Genomic DNA, 25,192 nt, shown 5'->3' with positions numbered 1-25,192 from the left:
TTTTCTGGTTGTCCCTGTCAAGGCTCGTCAAACGTGATGGTCTAGGAGCAAGAACAAATTCCAACGACCGAAGAAAAGACAGTAGAAAGTTTGCTTAATTACTTCCCAAAATAATAACGATGAGAGCTAAGCTGAGATGAGCGCTTCAAGAAGAAACAAGAAAGTCGTTTTCACTCCAAATTTAATAATAATAAAAGTGTCGGGAGGAGAATCTCATTTTTATGACTGATGTCATTGCTTAAAAAGCTTTGATTTGAGCATGCCGGGACGAATCGTTCATTATAAACCGAGACTTACACAATAACACATCTTTCAGCTGACAGACAGTTATCGAAATTCTTGTAATATTTTAAGGAACCCAGTACTCAATGGGAGCTACACCCGCCAAGCCGCTTGGGGCGTCGGAGACCAAGGCTTTCTTGAACTTTATGAAGTTTTTCAAAAAGGAGCATACGGACCTTGAAAAAAGCGAGATAGACAAATGTGGGGCCGATACATGGGGGAAACTAATGCCAGATCAAAAGAAGCTCTTTGCGGTAAGTTCCTTGTCCATAGTTCTCCAAAAAGATTTCAAGGAATCTGTCCCCTTAAGGTTAAGCCAGCATCAGCATTTGCCCGCCGCAAAAAAAAGACAGCTCCTAAAAAACCTCGGAAACCACGAAAGAACAAGTTCATTGAGGATTCCCGAAAACCGTCTCAGAGAGGTTCAAAGAAAAAAAATAATTTTAAGTCCAACCGGAAGACCTCAGTGCCGGCTATGAGTAGTGCTTTCCTTGGTTTCATGCGTGAGTTCCGAAGAAATAATTCAAATATGGGGACGCTGCTTTCACTCCAAAAAGGTACCAAAGAATGGGTTAAACTATCAAAGGACGATCAAGATCGATACCGTAAAGAGGTAAGGTTATTTTGTTCTCCTAAAACGTATCTGAAATGTTTTCCCCAAAAGCCCCAACATCGGCGGAGTCATGACGCAAAGTGCAGTAAAGACGATTCTCAAACGGCGGCTTTAAGTAATTGACCGATTTTGTTTTTTACTCCAAAATCGTAAATTTATCAGAATATTACCTTTTTAAAACCGACAATAAATACAGAACTTATAGAATATATGCATAGAAAGTTTATTTATTAAACCAATATTCAAGTATCTATAATACAGAATCTACATTGAAGGCTTCACTGATATTTTACATGTCCCGGCTAATGTCACTGAATGTTAATTACCCCATAGGGATTATTATACCATGCTGGGCACCCCAAATGGGCTGCTCCGTAAGACATTAGCCCCGTTAAAATATCCAGACTCATTTACGACGCGCAACACGGTCAGCCTGTGTCCCCATACATCCAGCCCAAGTGCTGTGTACATGTGTAATTGCTCTGACCAAGGAGTCAGCGGCAATAAAGCTAGTAGCAGCCACCCTACATACCACAAAGTGCATCGTCATAAAGAAATAAAATAAAAAACAGACACTGCTTCCGGTGCCGACACCGCACCAGCTTCAACCGATTCCCATTGGGGAAACCGGGAGAAGGCCAGCAGTTAGGAAAAACATGCAATAAACGAGTGAAAGTTACGGGTCTCTGAGGAATGGCCTTAAACTAAAACCAAAGTGCGGCTATGATCGTTAAGAACTGAGTGTGCCGCTTTTCGGGATTTAAATACCTATAAAATTTCAGTTTACATTTTCCTTCATGAAACACAATCAATGTGCTCCGCTTTGCCACGAGCTCCCCACGGAGCAGCATATTGTAATATGAAATATTTATTGCCAGATTGCATACGCATCCTGCAGCAGCTGTTGATGCACAAGAACTTAATGCACAAGAAATAGCTCGATTCAGAATTTCACCCTTTCATAGAACATGGATGCCTTTTTAAAGAGAGATTTTTGTGAAGATTGCAGGGATTTTCCAAATATACATTTTTACATTACATATACATTACATAAAAAATCTGCAGTAGAAGCGAATTGCTCCCGGTGCATCTGTTTTTTCTCCTAGCCAGATATTCCATACGCCCAAGCCCGTTTCGAGAGCTTCCTCTCCATTCAATGCATTGACAACATCCGCAAAAAGGACATGCCGCTTGCTCAGCATGCTTTTATTTTTTACATGCACTCCAACAACCTTTGGTGGCCACACATCGAGGCGGCTCATAAAATTTACCAGAAAACCAATTTAAAATTTAATAGAGACATTTTTGTACAAATTAACAGCAAATTTCATTGCTTCCCATTTGCCCGCACGTTGCCATTTTAAAAATCAAGTGTTCTGAAAATTAAATTTCCCAAACTGTTTTTCTTTTATACACGTTCGTGTGGAAGTGCTCTGGGAGACGGGGGTGGTGTGGACTTGAATGCCATGTAAAGGCTTTTAGTGGCTTCCGCCAAGCCAGCCGGGGAACCCAAAACTAATGAAAGTTCTTGATGCTGCTGCTTCCTTTCATGGCCACCCTTTCGTCCCCTGCCACTAAAGCTTCCTTTGCACAGCTGATGACATCATGACCTAAACACACACCGCTCCGGGAGTCTGCATGACTTTTTGAGGCAAAGTAATTAAAGTCAATTGCTAGTCTGCCAAAATGCGCTCAACGTGGCGTATACGTAATGCGATTGGGGTCCGACGTTGTGGGTGTCTCCTTCCTTCCATATGTATGTGCCAAATATTAGCCAGAACTTGAAAACAAGTGAATTTAAATATCTTCCGATTCTATAATGTGAATATTGAACAAAGGCAGTCTACGCTGTAGCTGTGTAAAGAAAATATTAAACTTTCAATTCAAAACTAATTAGCACGTAGTGGCTGGGAGCTTTGTTTGAAAATGTGATTTCACACTTTTAATGCTGCACTCATCGTTGTTGGTCCCAGCCGCCGATTCGGGTGATAGACAAGTGATATCTGGATATTTTACGGCCTTCTGCAGACTTTGTTTTTCCGTCGTAAAATGTTATGTGTGCTAGAACCGAAAAACCATTTGCATTTATCAACAAGAACTTTTTAGGCTGGCGTTGTAAAGAGCCTGGGTGATTAGCTATTTAGGGCGCTTTATCATTTACGAGCATATTTATATTGGAAAATGCAAAGATAATATTTTGAGGAACTTTTGAATACGAAATGACATAGTTGGAGTTACTTTCTGAAGTGGGCAGTGGGTATTTGCCTCCCAAGTTGAATATTTTAGACAGATTCAAGTTGTGAAATATGCCTTCGCTAACATTTTCAGAACTCGGCCACGACATTAGACTCCCTTGATGAATGTGGTAATCAGACAGCGATTTTTCAGATAGCACTTTCAACTTAGTCATCAGTCGCCGGTTCCGGCCACGCTGACTTCACTTTGGCGCAAGTTCCATTGGCCTCTGCATAAATGCATTTTGATGCTCTGCCGCACACGGGGAACGCTAAACAGATTTGCACCTTGCATATATAAAGTCGAAATTTACAAGTTCGGTACGAAAATTGGAGCGCCAAATATGCAAATGACAATGGCGGTGGTAGCGGCACTCCCCCAGAATGCTGCGTATGCCGAAACGGAAGGGCTCTTGGTTGGCACGAAATGAGGGGGTCATGGCTGCATGGCAGACTGGCTGCCTAGCTGCCTGGCAGTGGCAAGAAAAAATTCCTTAAATTTTCTGGCAGGCAGCAGCTGAAAATGAAGCTGTTTTCAGTATGCCAGAGCAGGTCGTAGGCGGCGGGGTGGCTTAGTGGGCGACTTAATGTGGGTACGTGTTGGGCATCGCCAAAGATAAGTAAACGGTAAACTTCCAGCTTGGCTTCCAGCTGCACAAGTGCACTGCCAATGTTTCTGTTTACGTGCTTAGCCGCTTAAAATGCATTCCTCGGCACACGCTGCGTATGCGAGTTGTCGTTGTCGTCCTCGGCACCCCAATCGAATGTTCAAATGTTTTGCAGCACATTAAATTGCCAATATGGCTTTATTGTTCACAGCCTCCGTCTCCGTCTCCATTGCCGTCTCCATCTCCCTTCGCCCGACACTCGAGCAACTTCCCGACTCGACTTCTCTTTCAGCTGCTCCCCCGCTGGCAGTGGCAGCGATTTATGCTGTCACATCTGGTGGGTGCGAGAGGACTGCGTGGGGAGGAACAAGTGTGAGCGGCGCCTGTGGGGCCATAACCACTATAGTCACAATCAAACAGTCGCAATAGTGCTGGCATGCCAGCCATTCAAGGAACAGCCAAGGATACCTTAAACATAGCGAAAACAAAGGAGTGGCTGAGTGGCATTCCCAGGATCTAAAGAACACATTGGCCCATAGCCCTTAAACCTAAATTTATGGGAAAATTGAACGTGGGAATAGTTTCACAAATAACATTTAAACAAATCTACATAGTGAGTCACTAAAATGGGCAGCACTGGTGGCCAGATCCAATCTCCCGCGCACATCAGTGTGTGACACGACTGGAGTCACTGGGTCTGCCGAGCTCCGGGCTGCCATTGGCAAGACATAAAACGTGGCACTCGATGATGCCTATGGGCGAGTTCGCACATCGGCTGGCTGTCGCCCTCCTCCTGGCTGTCGCCCATCCTGGCCTAAACATCACTTCACAACTGCCAAGCCAAGCACATCCGGTTTCCGCTAGATGTGCATGCACCTCCCCAGCCCTGCTCCTCCGCCCGTGCCCTTCGGCTGCTACCAACCAGACACGCCCCCCGCTGCAGTACCTGTCTGTCATTCAGGCTGATGTTACTCCAGGTAATATCATTTAGCCTTGTCCTGGGCTCACTCGAATATGTTGGAAAAATATTATCTCGTTACAATGTTAGAACGTATGAGTGTGTGCACTAGGAGAAAGTTTGGAGCCATACTGGATGGTTGACCTTTTTACCCTTAAGGTCGCATGAACCACTTCGTTCTAGTTTCACACTGTATGTGTGTGTTTTGGGTGTGAATATGACAATAATGAAAAGTATTTATCGCAACCAATACAAGAAACTGCAAGATCCAATAAAAAATCCACTAATGTTAGTCATATGCCGCTATTATTTATCCAGGAATACGATAAAGGATTGGTATTGAAGGCTGCGATTGGAGGATTTCTAAACATGTCACATAAATGCATCTTATTTTATCTGCACAAATAAGTGGGTATTTTTTGTGGAGCTCTTTCTCATTTTTAGTTCGCCAGCATTTTGCTTCTCGCCTAGTTTGCCTTTGGCTTATGAGCGGAAGTACGTGTCGCTCGCCTCAAAAGAAAGCAGCGGGATGGTGCAAAAATATACGTAGAAAAAGTATAAAAACTACGCACATTTTCCACTACCACAGGGGATAAATAAATGTGGATGAGTGGCTCGGTGGCGGGGTCGTGGGGTGTGTTTAAATTTGATTTCAAGTGCCAGCATTTGATGGCAAAATAAGTGAATGCGTGTTGCGGCAGCTTACGTGTCCTTGTTATGGCCAAACTTCAGGCATGTGGCTTTAGCGGGGAAGGTTGGAGCGAAAAGCATTCAGGGGAAACTAGAGGCGGTTTTTTAAACTGTTCATAAAACTCAAATCCAGCGCTGGAAATTCGTTTCAGCTAGTATCCTCGACTCCTGAGTAATTGATTTATTTTCTTAAGCCATCCTTCAATAATCCCACGTATCAACTCCCTCCTTGGTGTTCATTTGGACGCCTCCAATTACTTCATGGCTATGGATTTCCATTTTTCCTGCTGGTTGTCTTATTAAGTGCCCCCAGCTTCGATTAAGCGTTTAATTTTCCATTTTCCTTTTCTGCCCGGCTCCTGTTACTTTCAATTCGTTTTTGTAATTTAAAATTCCTTCAACCCAGGCCCAGTCCTCCCCACGACCCTTCATGTGCATGTTGCTACAGTTTGGAACACTTTCAGGACCCTGGAAGGAGCAACAGAGACTGGGAAAGGGGAGTCGCCGCCGAGAAGGGCGAATAAGAATAATAAGGAGCATAAGGAGCTGCCACTTGAGGGTTGCATGGGCGTAGTCCGATGCTGTAGGTGCTGGGGCTCTGCTACTTTTGATTTCTCATGCGTGCAACGTTTACTCAGCCGCGTACGGTGCCCGCGAGCATAGCCAAAATAAGGCGAGTTCCCCAGAACAGTCCCGCCTTCTCAGGGTTCTCTTCCATTGGAAGTCGGTCCTGAGACTCGAGCACTTTTCACCCAGTAGTGCATGTCGTGGGATATGTCCCACCTTTGAAAACTATTGGCCATTTCCCCAACCAAAACTAGAAGAGTAACCCAAAAGTAGGCGATTTTTTTGCAGAAATTAGTCCGGTGTGTTGGGTATTCCGCAGCCTAGACGCTTTGCGTGGTGTAAGCCTCCCGCTTGTTTTGTTTACGCATGAATTGCAGGAGGGCGGCCTAGACGTGGGCGTGGGCGGTGAGTGGGAAATGGGAACGGCGGCGATGCTTCACGCTTCACTCTACTTGGCACTCACTTAATTATTGCACAAGGAACTGAAACGGGGGCACGAAGGCGTTTGGCCTGGGGGTGACACAAACACAAACACGAGGGCCCACGCACACCCACCCAGAGTCGCAGACATGCAACAAGGGCATTGCAAGTTGCAGCTGCATCTGCTGCAAATGCAATTTGCACTGGCAACTACAGCGACAACAGCGACTGCCTTGCCACTGCCACTCCCGCTGCTGCAACTCGGGCAACAAACTTTTCAGTGTGGCAATGTGCTTGACATGCATGCTTAACCGTAATGTTAAAGCCAAATTGCCCATTGGCTGGGTGCGAGATGCGAGGTGGTGCGCTGGAGCCGACGAAAGACCTACACACTCGATGCGTCCCAGCGGGAAGCAAACTTTCTAACGAAGTGCCGAAAATGGAACATTTTTGTAAAATGGTTACGGCGTGACCCCTTTTCAATACTGAAGGGGGAGCAGCCCGGCGCTGCCTGGGACCCTAAAGGGCCCGCTTGAATAGGGAGCAGGGAAAACGCTTTACATAATTCCGTAATAACGAAGTTTAAGAACTGCAACAAAAACATTAACAATCTATCCTGCTTAGCTCAATGTTGGGAGTAATTAGCCTTTGAGTTAGAAGTTGTCTGGGCGTTTGAAGGTCCCTAACAGTTGCCATTAACATTAACGCTCATCCTGTCTAGTTTGTATGTGGGAGAAAGAGTTCAACGCCGCTTAATTAGCTGCACCGCAAATCGCAACTAGATGACACCAGTGACACCCTCGAAAAACTTTGCATAATATGCGATGCAAATGCAATATGAAAACGAGTTACGAGTTTCAAATTGAAAATGCGCAAAACGATACAATGTCAATTAGGGTCGCAATTGACCTTTCCAATTCTTGAATAAATTATTTTCGCGCTAATTATGCTTAATGCCATGGCAACGGTTTCTGCCACACAGCTGCAGCTGCTACCTGTCCGGGGACCTGTGGCAAGCATATAGAACATCGCATCCGGCGACAAGTTCTGTCCGCTTCCGGGTAGCAATTAAGTCGGGTGCAATTTGTTTAAGCCTCCCCCACCGGCCGATATTGTTGTTATCGAAGCGTTACACACACCTTGTGATTCCTCTCGCTGGTGTCCTTGGCTCGTTGGCCATTTTTCATTCCATTTACCACACACATTTTATCTGGCTCTGTGGCCGGCTGGCTCTTTATGGCCGCGTGCCTGTGGCTTGTGGTGTAAGCCCTTTGGTTTACTTATTTCGTTATCATTATCCGGTTATCCTGGCAGTGCCGTTTCTGCCAGGAGTGCGCATAATTAAATTATCTCGCAATTGCCTGCTAAGTGCGCCCAGCGTTCGTTTATGTTGAAATTTAGCCGGCATGTTGCAGGGTATTAAGGACTCCGCTCCTCCTCCGGCCTCTAATTTTCTTCGCCGTCCTAGCTGGCCTTTTATATTTATAAGCGACCCTTTTTTGTGCTGTTTACTTTTGGCCACTTCCTGGCTTTTGTTCTTTCTGGACTTTTTCTCTTTGCGGACTGCCCTAATTATTATCTCTAGAATATTTTTAAAACAAACTTTAGCTCCCCGCTGCTTAAAAAATCGACAATAAGTTTGAAGAACCTTAATTATTTTGTTGGGACCTCTGTCTAGATCGGCTTCCTGCCCTTTCATCCTGCTCCTCCTCCTGCCGCTGACAAAAGTTTGTGTGGGCAGCCACGTTGTTTTCGCTGTTGACCCATTTGGCAGGCGAGGCCCGAAACGAAAGTTTAAGAGCATTTTCCGATAAAAAGGCAAAACACTTTTGCCAGCTTTACTGCAAAATCATTTTGTCATTGACAACTTGCTGGCAGGATTCACATCGGCAGCTCCTTCCTCCATCAGCACTTTTGCTCAAGGACAACATCAAAGGCTTTGCATAACAAATGCATTGTTTTCGCTCCAAGTTCTCGGACTTGTAAGTATTGTTCCCTCTTGTCCGTTGTGCTCGCAAGCTGTTCCACAAACACACATGTACGGCACATCCTGTTTGCTTAAAAGCTTCCGCCTTCCCCCGAGTATGTGCCAGTTTGTGTGTGTGGCGGCCCTTGTTGCTCTTAGCAAATGTGCAATTATGACCACACCCGGAGAAAATAAAACGTAGTCACTTGTCAAGTTGTCAGCTGGACTAGAATTAAGGTGAACTCGAGGACGGTTTCTATTGCACCGTTGAGCCAAGCCCAAGACACCCATTATCCTTTAAGTTATATGTCCTTACACTTTTTTCGCTGTGCATTCACGAGCCTTGCCGAAACACAATGATTGACGCTGACTGCCATAAATCAATAAAGTGCAACTTGAGCATGGAAAAATGTCAACGATTGGGCGCAGAAAGGACAAACAAAGCATTCCTTTGCCTTGAACTCCTCTCGGAGGGTCCTCCAGCCTCTGTTGAATTTATTTGCAAAAATAATGCCCATCATTGTTAATCAAAGAGAAACAAGACCATGTCTTCTTGGGCGGGGACTGCGGATGGGGTAACCCTAATGCTGACGCTGGTCAGCCATTGTTGTGTTGTCCGGCGGCCAGACATTTGCCAGTCAGGAATTCAGATCGGCTCTGGCTTTTGGCTCGGACTTCGGCCTGCTGTGTTTATTGGTATGTGCCTGACGGCTGTCATGCTGTCCTGTCGGCATGCGAGACACCCATTGCCACAAGACTAGAACCATTGGATTAGTTTTATTCCTGTATAGGCCTTCAGCAAAATAGGCAGAAGGCTGTATAGGCCTTTTCTTATTCAAGCGGGGCGTACTCTTGAACACTTGCGAAAGGACCTACTCGTATTTGATCTCTGGCTCCTAACCTCCTGTCCTGGAGTGTGGACACTTTCGACCCAAGCACACAGCATCGCACACACTCATGTCCCTAACAATGGACGTTTGCAAACAACAACAATGTCGAGCAAAAAAACAACAAAACCCGAGCGCCACTAACAACAATGGAGCACAAAATTGCGGCTGTCATCAGTGAGGAAATTTGCATTTTGCACAAATTGCAATACGTAAGCTCTGCTTCGCTCTTCCCATCCTTTCTGCTTACTGTCCCTGGATCCGATCCTTTGGGGTTTTATCTTTTTTCGTAGCTAAACAATATATATTGGGTCGCATATCAAATGATTTTGGGGCTTTAATGGGGTGCATAAAGATGGATAGATAGCTGGGGCATAACATGGAATTATTTCGAACTCATTAGAGAGCGCAGCGGCAGAACGACAGAACCAGCAGCACTGCCAACAAGGAAATTGCATTTACAGGACACCCCCCATCTACGCACACACATGCATATCAATTAAGTTCGAATCCTGGACTCTGTAGGAGGCCGTGTGTGTATTTGTATTTGTATTTGAGTGGGGGTGTGGTACTGGGGTGTGGGATGTGGGTCGAGGGCGGGCGACAATGAAGCTGCTAATGGGCTGGGGGCGTGCCTCATTAATGTTGCAGGGCTGCTCCGAATGCAGTTAATCGAAAGATTTTCCAGTCAACTGGCCTCGAGGGGACTCGGTTCGAAAATTAGAAATCACGGAAATAGTTTCCGGCATTCCCCACTCGCCACTCGCCACTCCGGAATGGCAGAAGGCTTGTGTGTTGAACTGAAGCGGGCGTGGCCGGCCGGGTAATAATTCCATTGATTATGCCAGGTCCGCCGAATGGGTTTTAATTCAATCATTCACAGCTGAGCGATGTCAGCGGCAGTGCCAGGACAGGATGAAGACAGGATGCACCGAAAGAAGGGTAATGATTTCGGCCAAATTTGACCAAATGTTTCAACAAAAGAAAGGCTGCACCTTGGAATATATCTGTTTATTATTGTGGGTGGCTACCCCTACGAATACATTATTAGAAAAACAGCTTGTTATAATTTGAAATATCTTGAGAATAGTGTGCTTTTTCGCGGTGCAGCAATGACGTTCATTAGTCGCGTGTTAATCATACGCCACGTTGCACAGCTATGAGCTAATTAAGGTTCGAAGTGCTCCAGTCGCAGAGGCGGAGGATATCTCGAGTGATTTAATAGATTTCCAGTTCGACATTTTGAACTTAGTCGCCGGGGAGGGGCGAAAGTGAAAAAGGTCCGTTGAGTGTTTGCTGGGTAATGAATGGGTTAGCATCATTTTCCTTTGATTTATTGGTTTTGCTTTCAGCTCTTTTTTGCCTTTCAGTTTTTTGGTGCCCGCCTCGGTTTGGCAGCCCACACAGCAAACGTGCCTTGCATAATTATTTTTCGAGAGTTTTGGCAAGTGTCCAGGATTGTGGATTTTATTCGCCTAATGCACGGCTCAGCACCACGGACTGCGGCCTTGTATAATTTGTTATGTCGCAAGAGTACGCCATTTGAGACGAATCGTCCAACGATAAGTGAAATCCGTTCGACATAGCCCCGAAAGGTATAAGGAAACCAATAAGGCCCAGAAGGCCGAGGTAATAAACGAATGCCGGTGTTTCCGAGACGAATAACGTACGATCATCGATTCGAAGTTCCATGATGGGTATATTTGGACAGAGCAGATCTTTGGGCCCATTTCCAGTACGCAGCTAAGGGGTCTTTTATTAGTGTTTTGCTTATTCTTGTATTTGACGAGATGCTTACCAACAAATCGACCACGTCCAGAGTCTGTTTATAGCGCATTCTAGAAACTTTGCGCTTCCTGAAGTCTCCGATTCTTTGGATCAACAACCCGGAGGATCCCAACTCTTTCACGAAATTATCCCGCTCGGACTTGAAGTCTTTCATCAGAAAAAGCAAAGTAGCGATCAGAAGGAGTGTGAGGGCCAGGAACTTGATCTGCCAAAATTTTAGGTTCATTAGTATGAGACTATTGACCTCCGCGCTGATACCGGCTTCGAAGATCAGTATCCTGGCATAGATCTCCCAAAGGGTTACCATCACCGACATAAGGTACACACTGAAATATGAGGCTACATCCCTCTGAATAGATCCCAATTTCCGATGGATTTTCAGTAATGATTTCGCCATCTTCCACCGCTCCCTGCTGGTCAGTTTGGGGGCAGATAGTACCTGGTGCATGGTCATATAGACGGCTAGCAACCAAACGTAGCTGTTCATTTGCAGCAGCGGCTGAAGAAGCCAAAACAAAAAATAGCCAGTTGCAAATAAAGTCTCATCATAATCAAAGTTAGCCAGTTGCCAGCAGGCCACACTAAGAATTTCGAAGACTACTATATAAGAGCAGAGGACGGCCCGCTTCACCTCCACACAGAACAGGCGACCCAGGAGGGACTGCAGCTCCAGGTGCACCTCAGTTATCTCGTTGAGAGTTTTGAGCATCGCCTTCTTGTGCTGAACGTAATAGAGGAAGGGCACGATGTAGATAAGCTTACTGTATATGTGGAAAGTCAAAATACCAATAATAGAAAACAAATTGATGGCGTAAAAACAGTATACAAGCCACTGTTTGCCTTGAGAGAATCTTTTTGCGACCGCGTCGTACCGCACACTGTAGAGACACAGAAGATTGCAGGCGGTCTTTTGGAAGCGGAAGAAACTGACAATGAAGCAGATGCAGAGCACTTTGGGCAGCGACAAATCCATGTTCCCGAATAACTGCTTGGGGCACAAAAGTGGCCACCATGTCTACATCAATATTATGGGTATTTTGCTCTAATGCGCTAATGGTATCCCACTGAAAATGACGAAATTACGAACGAAAAACACCCAAATATGGTGGGTTATAAACAGGGTCCTAACTACTCAGAACATTACTCTAATTTCGCCTGTGGAATGGAAGGCATTTGCCTTTTGCTTGAAAAAGCGTTCCTAGCTGAGGATAATTGATGGGATGGCCACACATTGAAACCACTTCAATTAGCGGAGCCGGAGTCAGTCCCAAATCGATAAGTTGCACAAGCTTAAATTTTTTAAGCATTTTCCCGGAACGGCGGACCGCTGTCAGACCCACTTCAGATTTGTGTCGCTCACGTAGCAAACTAATTTATTTGCAAACTGGGAATTGGCAGAGTTGGTGGCGGGAGCGACTCACCTTCGCCAAAAGCGACCAAAAAATGCAAAGGAGAGTGTGTAAACTCGGTCAAACCTGACTATGCTCTGTCGGCCCTGCCCCGAATGGCGATTAATTTGTTCAAGTCTCAATCGCTGCTTGCCCCCGCCTCGCTCCTCGCACCATCCACTTGCCACTTGCCGGGGAGATTTGCATGGCAGCATATCGGCCATGTTCATCGCAGCATAACCCAAAACTGTCAAACTCAAGCGGCTCCTTGGGCGCGTTTTCTGCTCTGCCTCCTACACCCTACACTCGAAAAACCACCACAAACTTGGGAACAAACCCAAGTCCTAATATTTCCGATGAGCAAAGCATTAGCGTAGCGTTTTTTAGTGCACCTTCCTGCTTAGCTCTCACCTCTTGCCGTTTACTTTGTCGTTTCAATTTTGAATTCGTGTCGTAGCGCTCAGCGCTTCTATGTGGCATTTGTAAAATCCTGTACATGTCGGCCCAGGCACGGCTGCCGAAGGCCAGAGACCAAGGACTAGGGTCCTAGGACTAGGCAGGCGCCGCGTTGGAATTCAATAAAGAGCTTCGACCAGCCGGAAACCAGGGAGTAGGCAGTTTGGGTGCCAGGAAGGAAGGATGGAAGAAAGCCAGACGGTTATCCTGGCATGTTTGTCAAACAATCATTAGGGACGTCAGTCGGCGTTGGGGCATGTGAAACTGAAGCAGGAGCCCGGACAGAAGCATGAATGGAGGCGTTGGAAAACATCACAATCAGCTTTAGCAGCTCCCGTTTGAGGTTTGAGACACCTAACCAGAATGGATGGTTGATATTCGCAGGACACTATCTGAGAATTTATAGCTGGAAAAGATTCCTTATCTGGAACAGATGATACAAACCATTTTTATTATCTTTTCTTAATAAGGTTGTGTGGTACTCCTTTCATCATTGTTTAATATCGGATATTACCAATGGCAACTGTGGCCACAAACTCTTTTTCTTAATTGGCCAAAAGCATAGCCCAGTTGAAGCCACCAAACGAAGGCCACCTCCCTCCCTCCAATCCTTGGATAATTCCAGTGCTCTGCTATCCACATTCAACAAATTCCGGTAACTGCAGAAATTTTCATTAGCTTAAAAACTTTGCCTCACCAACTAAATTTTTAATAAGTTTGTTTGTTTTTTGTTATAGCTGGCCTTGTTCCGGCTCGGGGAGGTCGGTCTCCGTCATAGAAAATGCAGAAAGGACCAGTGTACTGGGAGAAAGAGCATCAAAAACATGCATAAATCATCAAAAGCAGCGCTGACAACTAATGAAAATATGCAAAAATTTATAGCTCGGCGAAATCGGCGGAAAAAATTTTGTGGATAAAGCGAATCAAACAAAAAATTCGTAAAAAGCTTGGGCACAAAATAAAAGAAGGAAGGCTCTCCACTATCCAAAAGGCAGAAAGAATTAATATTGAAAAAAGTGCAGTCGAAAAATAAATTCATTTGCTTTATGCATGCCCCACACGCAGCAGCAAAAAAGTGGAGACCGAGTGGCAAGTGGCAAGGACACAGACAGGATATGCGGTAGGAATTTTATGTGGCAGTTTATTTTTGGACCCAGTATCACTGGAACAGCAGCTTCCAGTTTGAAACTCCTCCATGCACGAAAAGAAATTCTTTTTTTCTATGAAAATTCTTTTTTGCAGACAACTTGGTCTAATAATTACAGGAACTTCTTATTATTTGGAAAAACAATAGTTGGACTAAAAACTAATTTTTTATATGATCCTATTCCAGTCTTAAACTTTATTCTTTGAGTGTACCACTCCTTTTTCCTCGTAGGCAGGCTGCAGGACGAAGGACCCGGAATGTGACACGCTGCGGCGACGAGGGGACAACGAAGCGGCCATGTATAAAATTTTTCACAATTGCAATTTGTAATAAAAACATGGACTTTTTGCCATTGTTGCATGCGGCCACACCATGCGGAGTGCACCGAATTCATATATGTATGTCGGGGAAGTTACACGCGTGTAAAACCATTTGCCGGGCGATGAAAAAGACAGGAAGGAAAGGAACGGAACGGAACGGAAAAACCACCTCCACCAAGATGCCACCAACCGGGCAGAGTGAGCTCCGGTGCGATAGTGGCGGCGATGGTCAGACGGAGATAGGGTAGGCGGCGGGATGCGACGCCCCTATGGCTTTATGCCATTTTAAGTGCTCCACCCATTTGGTAGCCATATCCATATCCACATCCGAGTGACAACTATTAAAGCGGTCCAAAGAGCAGCTCCACAAATAAACAGAGCATAAAATATGATTGTCGTTATTTTTTCAAGTAATGCTCTCACAAGGGCAGCACTTGCAAAGTTGTGTTAACAATCGCAGGTAATTGATGGGGGGAGAAACAATGTATCATATTCATGAAAAAATGTATTCAAAAATGGTTGCCTGTGGAAAAATTAAGTTTTTCAATGAAATGTAAATTGCTTGAAAGGACGCCCGATTCTTTTTGAAATATTTTCTTTTCCGATAGCTTTTCGTAAGGAAAGAATATGAATTGCAAGATGAATTGGATGTTATTTACTAAAAAAAGGTATAAATATTTGTCATATCGATCGATTTCGGTTGTGTAATTGCCTCATCACCATCAAAAAAGGGCCTCATTTAGTAAGAATAATAATTAGCTAATGGCGGGGCACATGCTCTGTCCAAACACCTTTTAGTATTAAGCAGACATGTCTCGCATTCGCTTTATCTTGGCTGTAGTCAAAGCTTTTAGATTTCCTCTATTTATTCTAGGCTTTCTGCAGCTTGGAAAGTCCAGGAAGGCAAATCGCAACTGCTGCAGATATGCCTCGACCATTTGCATTACGTTAATCCTGTGCATTCATAAACAAATAAGTGTGATGGTGGAAAAGGAGAACGAACTGGTGAATACCCTGAACATTGAGTTCCGACCCCTCAGAAATAGGTTGGACTTGGTGAGCGAAACCACTCACAGCATATATTTTTTTGTGACCATGATTTGGTCAGTGATGAATAGAGATCAATTGCGGAAACTAGTAGACGAGGCACAGTTGGCCTACAAGAGATTAAGATCTCTGCTTGGGGAACATCTAGCAATGGAGTGCTCTTGGCTCGCTTTCATCTATGGAATAGTTTTGATCCTGCTGATAGCCACTTTTGTGGCTAAAACTTTTTATTTTGACTTTCCACATCTGAAAGGTGATGCCAAAACTTATACTTTGAGCGAGCTGTTCGAATTGATAGACTATCTAGTGGGTCTGGCCCGGCATGTTTTCGTCTTGATTATGGCGCTCCATGTTCTGTATCACCTGATATGTGCCGGGTGGCTGCGATCCCTAAAAGATCTGAGACTCCAAAGGAATCTGAAATGGTTTCAGTTCCAGCTGCATAGTCTTCTTCCCTTTCAGAAGTCAGTTAATGTCGTGGCTGGTTCATATTTTAAAATGACTTACACCCTGTTCATGTTCATTGTGGGACTTCGGCTTGCGGACTTTCTTCAGTTTTGTAGCTTTAAAGCCCATGAAGTCGTGCAACAACTGAAGACCCAAGACGACCTGGAAGATGAAGCTGCTTGGGATGGCCAGGATATTAGTAAAATACACTGCACGCAAAGCCGTGCCAGAGCATCCTTTCTTTTGCTGTCCTGGCACTTGGCCTTGTGGATGCTTTTAATTGCCGCAGCTAACTGCCAGCAGAGGGAGTACCTGTGCCTAATTCGGGAGACATGGAGAGCTGAATTCGATGGTAAAGATATGGAGGCGAAGAAGCTCGTTGCATCAAAATCCGCGAACGGACTGTCCTTTAAAAAATTGGATATTATTGATTTGATGGTGAGTTCCTGAAAAGTATGTAATCCAGCCGAAGACCAAGACTATCTTTGCAGTTTCTTTCGGGAATCTCTATTTCGGAGCGACAACCGTTTTCTTTCTGCTTTTTGACAGACAAGCTGGGGAAAAGGAATCCAGCCTATCTCGATTTGGACTCTGTAGCCGGCCAGTTTAAACATCTCTTGAATCTGGCACTTTGGGCGAGCATTGTTTACTTTGCTCAGCAAATGGAAATTAGGCATTTGCAGACTCACTTCAAACAGGAAGCCTAATAAAGTTATCGCACGCAACTCATCACCAACGCTGAATGAAGTTCATGGCAAATTAAATAATAATTAAATTAGTATATAAATAATTCATGCCGCAGAACCGCAGATGCTTTGTGTCCATGCCTTGACCTCTTCCCTACAGGACGCAACACCTTTCCCCCAATTACTTAATGAATGCAAAGCAGCCAACCTTTTTGGCTCAGGTTCTGCTATTTTAATGACCTTAGTCCTTCGCCTCACCGTCCTCGGTCTCTTCAAATATCACAGACGGAACATAAAAAGGCAACCCTCAGCCTCCGGCCTCAACCCTCAAAACTTTTGCCATTATAAACATAAAATGAAAGCAACAAATGGCCGCCTTATTGTTGGAATTCGAATGGCTTTGCCCTCTTGGTTGCGTATCTTAAAGATACGCATCATTTTCGTGGCGCCAAAAAGGTGTAATTTATGCGCAAAACTTGATTGAATTTATTCGCAGTCGAGATTCACTCGACTCCGTAGACTGTAGTCCGGACTCTGGGCCGCACAACACATATCGTTACAGTGAAAGAAAAACCAAATTAAATTCAATAAATTAACATAAATCTGGATAAATTCGCCAGCACTCCGTCGCTCATTCCACTTGGTATGCAAATGGCGGACTGCACGGGTGCGGCTGGGGCCGAGATTTTTGGGAGTTGCTCGCTCGATCGATTTCAATAAACTTCTTGCCACACGATGCGAGCAAGTGGCAACATATGCGGCGCAATGCAGCCGCTGGCAGGCGCTCGCCTGGCAGTCGGAAAATTCAATCAGCGCCCGGAGAAAAGCAAAAAATGCAGGAGCAAAAACGGAAATTGGACCCAACTGAGAAGTATGGATTGTGGATACACTTACAGCACTTCTTGGCTTAAAATTTATGAAATATTTTTAAAGTAATCAAGCGTATATTGAATTGTTATTTGGCTTGAGAAAAATACCTAAAAAGCAACCAAGAGCCAAAAGAAGACGATGTAAAGAACTTCACTGAAAAAGCTTAAGCTGCACAGAGGCGTATCATTTGAATAGTAGTTCTTGGAAACTTTGGACAACCAATTTCTCAATACTCGTCATCTGGCTCAAAAGTTTTCCCGCCAGATAATATGGAAAGTTTCAGAATTCAGCTCAAGCGACCACTTACTTGGTCGGATGTTTGAACACTTTAAGAGTGCACCTTGAATATCTGGCGCTACTGACCCGCTGCCATTTCGAATCGGCGCCGCCATTTTGTCGGCCATTTTTTGTCGCGCAGTGTGTAGGCGCCATGTTCTCTGTCTCCCTGTCTGTGTGTGTCTCTGATTCCCCGTCTGGATGTCTCTGTGCATGATTTCTTCGCAACTAACTCGGAGCTGGCAGTTTTGAAAGCCTGCCAAATGGACAATGCCAGAAAAGCGGAAAACTTCGGCGGCAAAAGCAAAACAAAGGACAACAGCCAAGCGTTTCAGGTCAACCGTTTGCTTAGATGCACTTTGGCGGCGCTTCCGTTCGCTTGTGGGCGACATAATATAAAACCATCTGAGATGCCAGTGTCATATGCGGGAAACTTAATGAAATTTCGAAGAACCAGATAGTCCCACAAATAGTGCATGCCCTCTTACACATCCCCCGGGCTATAGCCATGAAAATTATTGATTATGTGTTCTTAGGGGGCGGGACGCGGTTGATTGTCTGCGGTGACAGCTGTCAGTTGGCGTCTCAGCCGCCTTGACTTCTGGCATGCATAATTAATGCTCATCGGTGGGGATCGCAAAGTCAACGGGTCGATGATGGGACCGGGCGGGGACTGGGGATGGTATGAATGGCCTGACGAAGTGTGGCTAATGAAATTTTAATTAGTGCAAGACAAGCGATAAAAATATATCTGAGACTCAAGTCGAATCAAAACCAAAAATTACCATAAATGCCAGAGCTGTGGAAAACCAATGATAAAACGTGGATCCTATCCCTGGCTGTGCTTTTTAAGGGCACGGGTATAGTGTGTGCCGCAATTACATGCATCAAAGATTCATATCTCCTAAATGCCGCACGGCGGCCTGGCCGGGTGTCTTTCCCTTTTCATAATGCCATCATAATGACTTTATCTCTCGAGCAGGCAATAAATCTTGTGAGCCCCAAAGGAGCCCTGGAACGGAATCAAAAGGAAGTGCGGCCCGATATGAGTTAGGGTTGCCATGGCCGCATAATGAAATATTACGCATACGCCTAGAAGAGAGCTACTCATCCCGTGGTCTCCTTATGGCTTGGTCCACATTCCGCCCATCATCATAAAAGTTAATTAATACGGCTTGGTTAGCTGCTAAATACATCGCAAAATATCCTGACCCAGCCCACGGCTGACGTCATTTATCTTGCGGCGAGGCCAGTGGCTGGCATATGGGGCGTATGCGTAATATGCACTGACAGTTAGTTGACCATTGCGTTAATCCTGCCTGAGGCCTCAGGCCACAGGCCAATAGGATGGGATCCTGTCTGGCAGGCCCCTCCCCTGCTCCTCCAGCTTGTATCAGACATCAGCTATCAGCGAATGAGAAATCATTGGAAATTGCACAAAGCAAATTTGCATGTAAATTCCAATGGGCACATTGTCGACTCGCCGGGATTTGACTCTCGCCCAATGATGGAATGCCGGATGACCTACACTTTCTATATACCCGTAGGGTTCTATATATTAGTTAGACTCAAACGCTTCCGCTCACATCCCTATAAAGTTATTTTAATTTTACAATTATTAGTTCTTTGAAATGAAACTGCCCATCATGGATAGCTCCGTTGTCTAACCCAAGAATGCAATGAGGCCCATTCCACCGTTGAACCCTTCAGTTGAGCCAATATTCCCTGGCTACCCCTCAATAAGCTGGACTAAAAAATATGTAAACGAAGTGAAGTATCTATGCAAATGTTTGTTGGTCTTCAGTCTGGGCGCGAGTTTACCTGCCAGTTGCCATTGTGCCTGGCCTTTTTCCAGTTCCACAATTTGCATCCCCCGCTCCTGGCCGGACTCGCGCTCCATGCGAATACCTTCTGAATACGGTCTCGCTACTGGCAAGAAAATATGTTTCGCTTTTAAACAAATCCAAATGAAATCTGCGCACAACAATAAAGTTTTTTTAGCCCGAAAAAGTTTTCATCCATCGGAAAAAAGTTAATTTTTGGGCTAAGGAAGGAAAAAGTTTGCTTGGGTACTGCATTTTGTTTCTGATAAATTTATATAGATATTGAAATCTATTTGTAATATTTGTTTCTTTCTTTTGCTGCGATATAGGGATATGGGAGGAATGCTGATGAAATTCCGTTCTGTATACACTTTTGATTGAATTTTCGCTCGCCATTTTGTATTTCCCATTTTTGTGCCTTCAGCCCGAGGCAAATTCGAGATTTGGGGCGCAGGGAATAGGCATAGGAAGGGGGTCTCCTAGGCACTTTCCGGACAACGTCTTCAATTACAGCTGGCAAATTGCTCGGGGGCTCTTTGAGCGGGGAGGGTGGGTGCTGCGAAAAGATTTAATCACAATTAACGTCATTGGAGCATCTGATAAAACCACAAAAGCCAATTAGTCGGCAACAATCTTGTCAAAGTACCGTCATTCCCCCGCTAAAATGAAAGAAATTAAATGTGTACGATAATTGTATCATAATGGCAAACAAGTGCATAAATAAAGATAAGGCTAAGCTCATAAATAAAGCAGAAATTATGCACGAAATCGGAGCGACAATGGCTCGAACAAAAAGTGCAGCTGTCAATTGAATTTATTATATAATTAAGTGTAATTTGCGTATCGCTAATTGCAACTGTTTTTCGGGCTTCATTTGCAGCTAATTGTTTAATGGCAGGCGACATACAAACATTAAAAAAGCAAAAATTCGACGAGCGCGCCCATGAAAGTAGGCAACAAAATCGTTAATTCACAGCCATGATTTAAGGCTCATTAAAGTGTGGAATCCATGCAAGTCAATTACGCTTTATACACAGGATGCACACGCCATTCTGTGATTAAGCTTAATAGTTGCCAATATCAGGCTCAATCAGTTATGCATAATTTGAACGAAAGATATGCGGGGTACCTGGTTAAGAAGCAAATTAAAAAAACAGATGGGATTTGATGCAATTGAGATAGTTTATGTATAAAATCGGCTTACATGCTCCTACGTTTAACACATAACATCTATTTTGTTTGAAACTTTGGCCTTTTTGACGTTTTTTCCATCAATTCCACCCTCGACCGCAACAATACATTTAATCCATTTTGTTAAACTCAAATTAAATTTCATATTCCCATTGAGTTTGGACATCACTGCGTTGCGGCACATTTAGTTGCAACTTTTAGGTGAAACAGATTTTAATTAATCAATGACACACTGGACGTCCAGGAAAGGGCCAGACCGCATTGTATGCTCAATGGCTGATTAATTAAACAACAATAAATGCAGACAGGGGCCTCCGCCCCATTGATTTTTATATTAATTATTGAAATGTTTGCCAGCTTTAATGTTATGTGCATTGGGCTGGCTCGACTGTTTGCAGGGTCATTAAAAGCCTGCAATGTTTGCCTCTGGAAGTCCTCTCATTAAAACGCTTTCTTATTAAAGCATTGCTGGCCGGAGAAAAGTAGACTGCTAACTGAGGGAGTGCATAACTCGACTCCTGATTTGGAGAAACTTTCAGAGCCCGAGTCCGGGCCCTTTTTGTGACATTTATTAAGCTGTCTCCAGTCAAGCCGGGCCGGGAGGGAGCGGAGTTTGTTATGAAATGCTATTACGCCTGACTAAAAGTGTTGCACACTTCCTGAATTACGAGTAGGACTGGCGGAAGGACTTGCAGAGGACTTTTGTGGGGGATGGCGGAGTTGCATAAGACGTTGCAGAAAGTCAGACTTTGAAAATGCAGCGCAGATTCCGAATGCAGTCGGCTAGTTTCTGCTATCATACACTGAGAAATATTTTTGACAAAAGTGCCCCGAAAATTATATAATTAAAAAACAACTGAAAATGATATTTGTGGTAAAATACGTACTCATACCTGGTAGCTAGTCCCAATTTAAGCCCCATAGAGAAAGCCAATGGAGAAAGGGCTAACCCAGTTCTCTGAGTGCAAGGAACTGCACTTGTGCGGCATGCGGAAATGTTTTTGGTGTCCTTCCCATTGTGGCAAATGTTTATTTCATGTTTCTCAAGTCCGGACACGTCGTTTGTTGCGGTGGAGTGATGGGTGGGTGGTTTTCGGGGCCAGTAAATTCCCCATCCCGCTTACTTTGCACAGACACTGGACTCGAGAGGCCCACTTAATCTTATTTATTTATGGCAGGACTCGCTTCCCACGGCTACCTGGCAACCCTGTTCCGCTCGTGCTTACACAAGAGCTTACGAGTACTACCTGACTATGTTTACACATGAAATGCAACGCGAATCGGAAGCTACTTTGGGGATTGCAACCTTTCGCGGCGCTTTTGGACACTTTGGTTATCGAGTGAAGCTGAGACTATAAATTTAAAAAATTATGAACAATTGAGACTATGATGAGATAGGAAACAAGTTCGGAAACCATAAAATTTCGATGAAGTTGAGGTTTTGAATAAAAATAAGCCCCAAAAAATCGAGTGAAGCTGAGATTTTAAATTAAAAAAAGCATAAACAATAAAGAAATGGTGTTGTGATAGAAAAAAACTTTGGTGAACGAGTGAAATTGAGATTTTGAATAAAAATAAGCCCCAAAAAATGGTTTTGATATTAAAACAATGTTTTTTATGCACTCACCCCTTGTTGTTTCCGTCGAACGATACCTGGATAATCGAAAATTGAATTAGATATATTGCACATACAAACTTAAGGGTAAAATTTAAATCTTGGTTACATACAATACCTCGAAACCTTTAACTCAAACAATTGCTTACAAATCCTTCTATTAGTGTACCCATTAGTATATAATAGTACATAATATATGAGTACTTCCTTATATGTGTCTTGGGTTGATTTCGTAGTGTGATATAAGAATGTCCTTGATGTAGTTTGAATTCGATTAAGTTGAAGGCTTGATTTTGAGCCGTTCCATTAGAGAGTATGCCTCACAAGTTCCACAAAAAACGAAAAACATTATTAGATATTTGTTACGTAAGAAGGCTAGCATTTAAATCAAAGAATGGATTCGATACAGCTTTACCTTACCTTCTCGGGATACTATGCCCGATTATTACAGTACTTACTGCTACCAATGCTTACAAATCATTAAAAAACGGATCAAACTTCCGATTTCACTTTACTTTAGTATGTGTTGGTTGCAACATGAAGATAAATTCCATTGCTCTTATTGTGACTCCTTTATGTTTAAGACATATTAGTCGTTTGTGGTGATTTCATATTATGAAGTAAAAATTCCTTTGTGTTCCTATGTTAAATGTATAATTTGAGCCGGTCGATATTTGGCATATATTAGGAAAATGCCTCTCAAGCTTCGCGAAAAAACGAAAAACGTTATTAGATATTTTTGCGACACAAAAGGTAGCAATAAACCCAAAGATTGGATGGATACAGCATTACCTTACCTTACCGGGAGATTCCCAAAGTACTTACTACAACCAATGCTTAGACATTATGAAATAAATATCCTACTTGTGTTTTATCCTTTAGTGTGTGTTGGTTTCATATTATGAAATAGTGTATTTCGAATCCTTTATGTTGAAGGTACAATTATAGAGGTTTTTTGCTTTGATTTCAGATTTAAAGTGCAAATTCCTTAAAAGTATTTCTGATTCCTATTCAACCTAACTCCCTCCGAAAAAATAAGAACGTTATTAGATATTTTGCAAAGCAATGTTTTACTAATTATGTGTTCAAAAACCTATAAAGCTTAATTTAATAATGAATATCATACTAACATTTTATCCTTTGTGTCTACAAAGTTTGATTTAATCATTGGGTTTTTGCTGAATTCCATTTCCATTAATTAAATATGCCTCTTAATTGTAATCCTTTCCCATTGTTTCCATATTATCCATTGTTTCCATGAAAAGAACATTTATTAGTGAACACTGACAAGCCAATATAAAACGATACATTTTTAGCAGCTATGCATATCCGAGATGGTGCCTCTTGATCGAACAAGTGCTCTTACCGACTCGTACTTCGGATGCACCTTGAATACCACACCAAGGATTGGGAAGTCCTCCACCCACACCCTCTGGCCATCGAGGGTAATTGAGGGCAGTCGATTGTTAAATGCACTTACGGTGTGTTTATCTAAGCAGCAGAGCAAACGGAGGTGTTGAATGCCCTCCACCGAGGTGGAAAGTTCAAGGACTCTATTGATGACTGAGGTATAAAATAAAGAAAGTTATTTTACGAAAAGGAACAGACCCAAGTGTGGTTTTATTAGCGGGAATGGTGGTTAATGTTTTCACAGTTCGGCTAAGGTATCTAGGAATACACTCCCATAAATTCGCCCACTCCCCCGGCCTCCATCTCTGGCATTTAGATTTAGTGATAGCCAAAATAAATTGGCGTTACAGTTGAGTAAACTTTTGGCTAGCATTTGCCATGTGCACTCGAGAGCATTTGCATACGTATTGGAGGTTGAAAGTTTTCCTCCGAAGGAGAGGGGGAGGGATGTCTGTCGACAGTTTTAAAACTTCCCGGGCAATCAAAGTGTTAACAGCTGGGCTATAAAACTTTTGCCAAAAGAAACTTTTCACTGCATGCAGATCTGTGTCTGTCTGTGTGCCGTGTATGGAGTGTCCTGTGAGTGTGATTAAGGATTCGTGGCTCATGCACGTAGATGACCCACATCGGTCGTCAATTGAACGCAGCTCTATGTCCTGCTCCGCCCTGCTCTGCTCGGCTAATGAGTTCTGCAGCTGGCAAATTGCTGCATGACATTAACACCTTTAATGCCAATGACAGCAGCTGGATCAATGTCATTAGGACTCGTGGTGCATCTCCACTTGTTGAGTGGTGGCATGGCCATTCCGGACAATCATCTGGAATGCATGCACTATATACATAAGCCTTGCGGAGATTAAAGACGTTGACTGGAATATTGGATCTGGGCTTTATGAGATTACTAAGCTAAAAGTCGCTTCCTTGACCACCTCGTCGAGGTTCAATTCCGGTGCTGAAATGAAATGCCTATACTTTGATAAAATCACATTTTTCTCTCACAAAATCCTAATTGACTCCAGTGGTCGGCTTCAATCTGTTTAAGCCGGGCATTAATTTTGCCAGATCCGGGACAAGGACACACCCACGCACAACTCAAACAGAAAGCGACTTGTTAAGCTGATTTCTACGAGTTTAAGTTTTGTCTTTCGCTTGTGTTTACATGTGTTTGCCCAGTGAAGACGAGAAAGAGACGAGATTCATTCAACGCATACACAAAAGGAACAATGACCCCGAAGAACATTTATTTGGTTAACCCAAGTGTGGAGCGGGGCCTCAGAGGGCGGCGCATGAAACCCAACGCAGATTTATTATTTGACCAGGTCAGAAATGGGCGGCAGCTTCTGGCTAAACCAAGTCTAGACAAGTGAGCACATATTTAGTGCCAGAAAGGGCCCGAAGGCGTCATGACGCGTTCCAAAATGGCCGCCAATTAGCTTCGCCATCAGTGAAGGCCGCTGGCTTGAAAAGCTCTAATTCAATTTACCTTACACCCAGTTTTGCTTT

General features: G+C 43.9%; 3 protein-coding genes and 1 long non-coding RNA gene across 4 annotated transcripts; 3 read left to right on the top strand and 1 right to left on the bottom strand.

Annotated features, from left to right (window-relative positions):
- The first annotated feature begins 265 nt into the window (after positions 1-265).
- On the top strand, positions 266-1,106 carry LOC6502818. The gene is made up of 3 exons (XM_001955888.4): positions 266-536; positions 593-895; positions 947-1,106. Exons 1-3 carry the CDS (start codon positions 369-371, stop codon positions 1,016-1,018), a joined length of 543 nt encoding a protein of 180 aa, XP_001955924.2. The 5' UTR covers positions 266-368; the 3' UTR covers positions 1,019-1,106.
- A 9,588-nt stretch (positions 1,107-10,694) lies between these two features.
- Positions 10,695-11,986, bottom strand: LOC6507481. The gene has a single exon (XM_032454752.1). It carries the CDS (start codon positions 11,984-11,986, stop codon positions 10,898-10,900), a length of 1,089 nt encoding a protein of 362 aa, XP_032310643.1. The 3' UTR covers positions 10,695-10,897.
- Positions 11,987-12,953: 967 nt separating this feature from the next.
- LOC123257058 lies at positions 12,954-14,713 on the top strand. Its single transcript, XR_006506996.1, has 2 exons — positions 12,954-13,512; positions 13,595-14,713. It is a non-coding gene; the product is annotated as an uncharacterized LOC123257058 (long non-coding RNA).
- A 297-nt stretch (positions 14,714-15,010) lies between these two features.
- LOC6507568 lies at positions 15,011-16,545 on the top strand. The gene is made up of 2 exons (XM_001955889.4): positions 15,011-16,256; positions 16,310-16,545. The coding sequence occupies exons 1-2, from the start codon at positions 15,135-15,137 to the stop codon at positions 16,523-16,525; spliced, it is 1,338 nt and encodes a 445-aa protein (XP_001955925.2). The 5' UTR covers positions 15,011-15,134; the 3' UTR covers positions 16,526-16,545.
- Positions 16,546-25,192: the final 8,647 nt, after the last annotated feature.

The sequence above is a fragment of the Drosophila ananassae genome, chromosome 2R (assembly GCF_017639315.1).
Source record: "Drosophila ananassae strain 14024-0371.13 chromosome 2R, ASM1763931v2, whole genome shotgun sequence".
Classification (NCBI taxonomy): domain Eukaryota; kingdom Metazoa; phylum Arthropoda; class Insecta; order Diptera; family Drosophilidae; genus Drosophila; species Drosophila ananassae.
The sequence above is the reverse complement of the archived record's forward strand: the minus strand, read 5'-3'. Positions and strand labels throughout refer to the sequence as shown.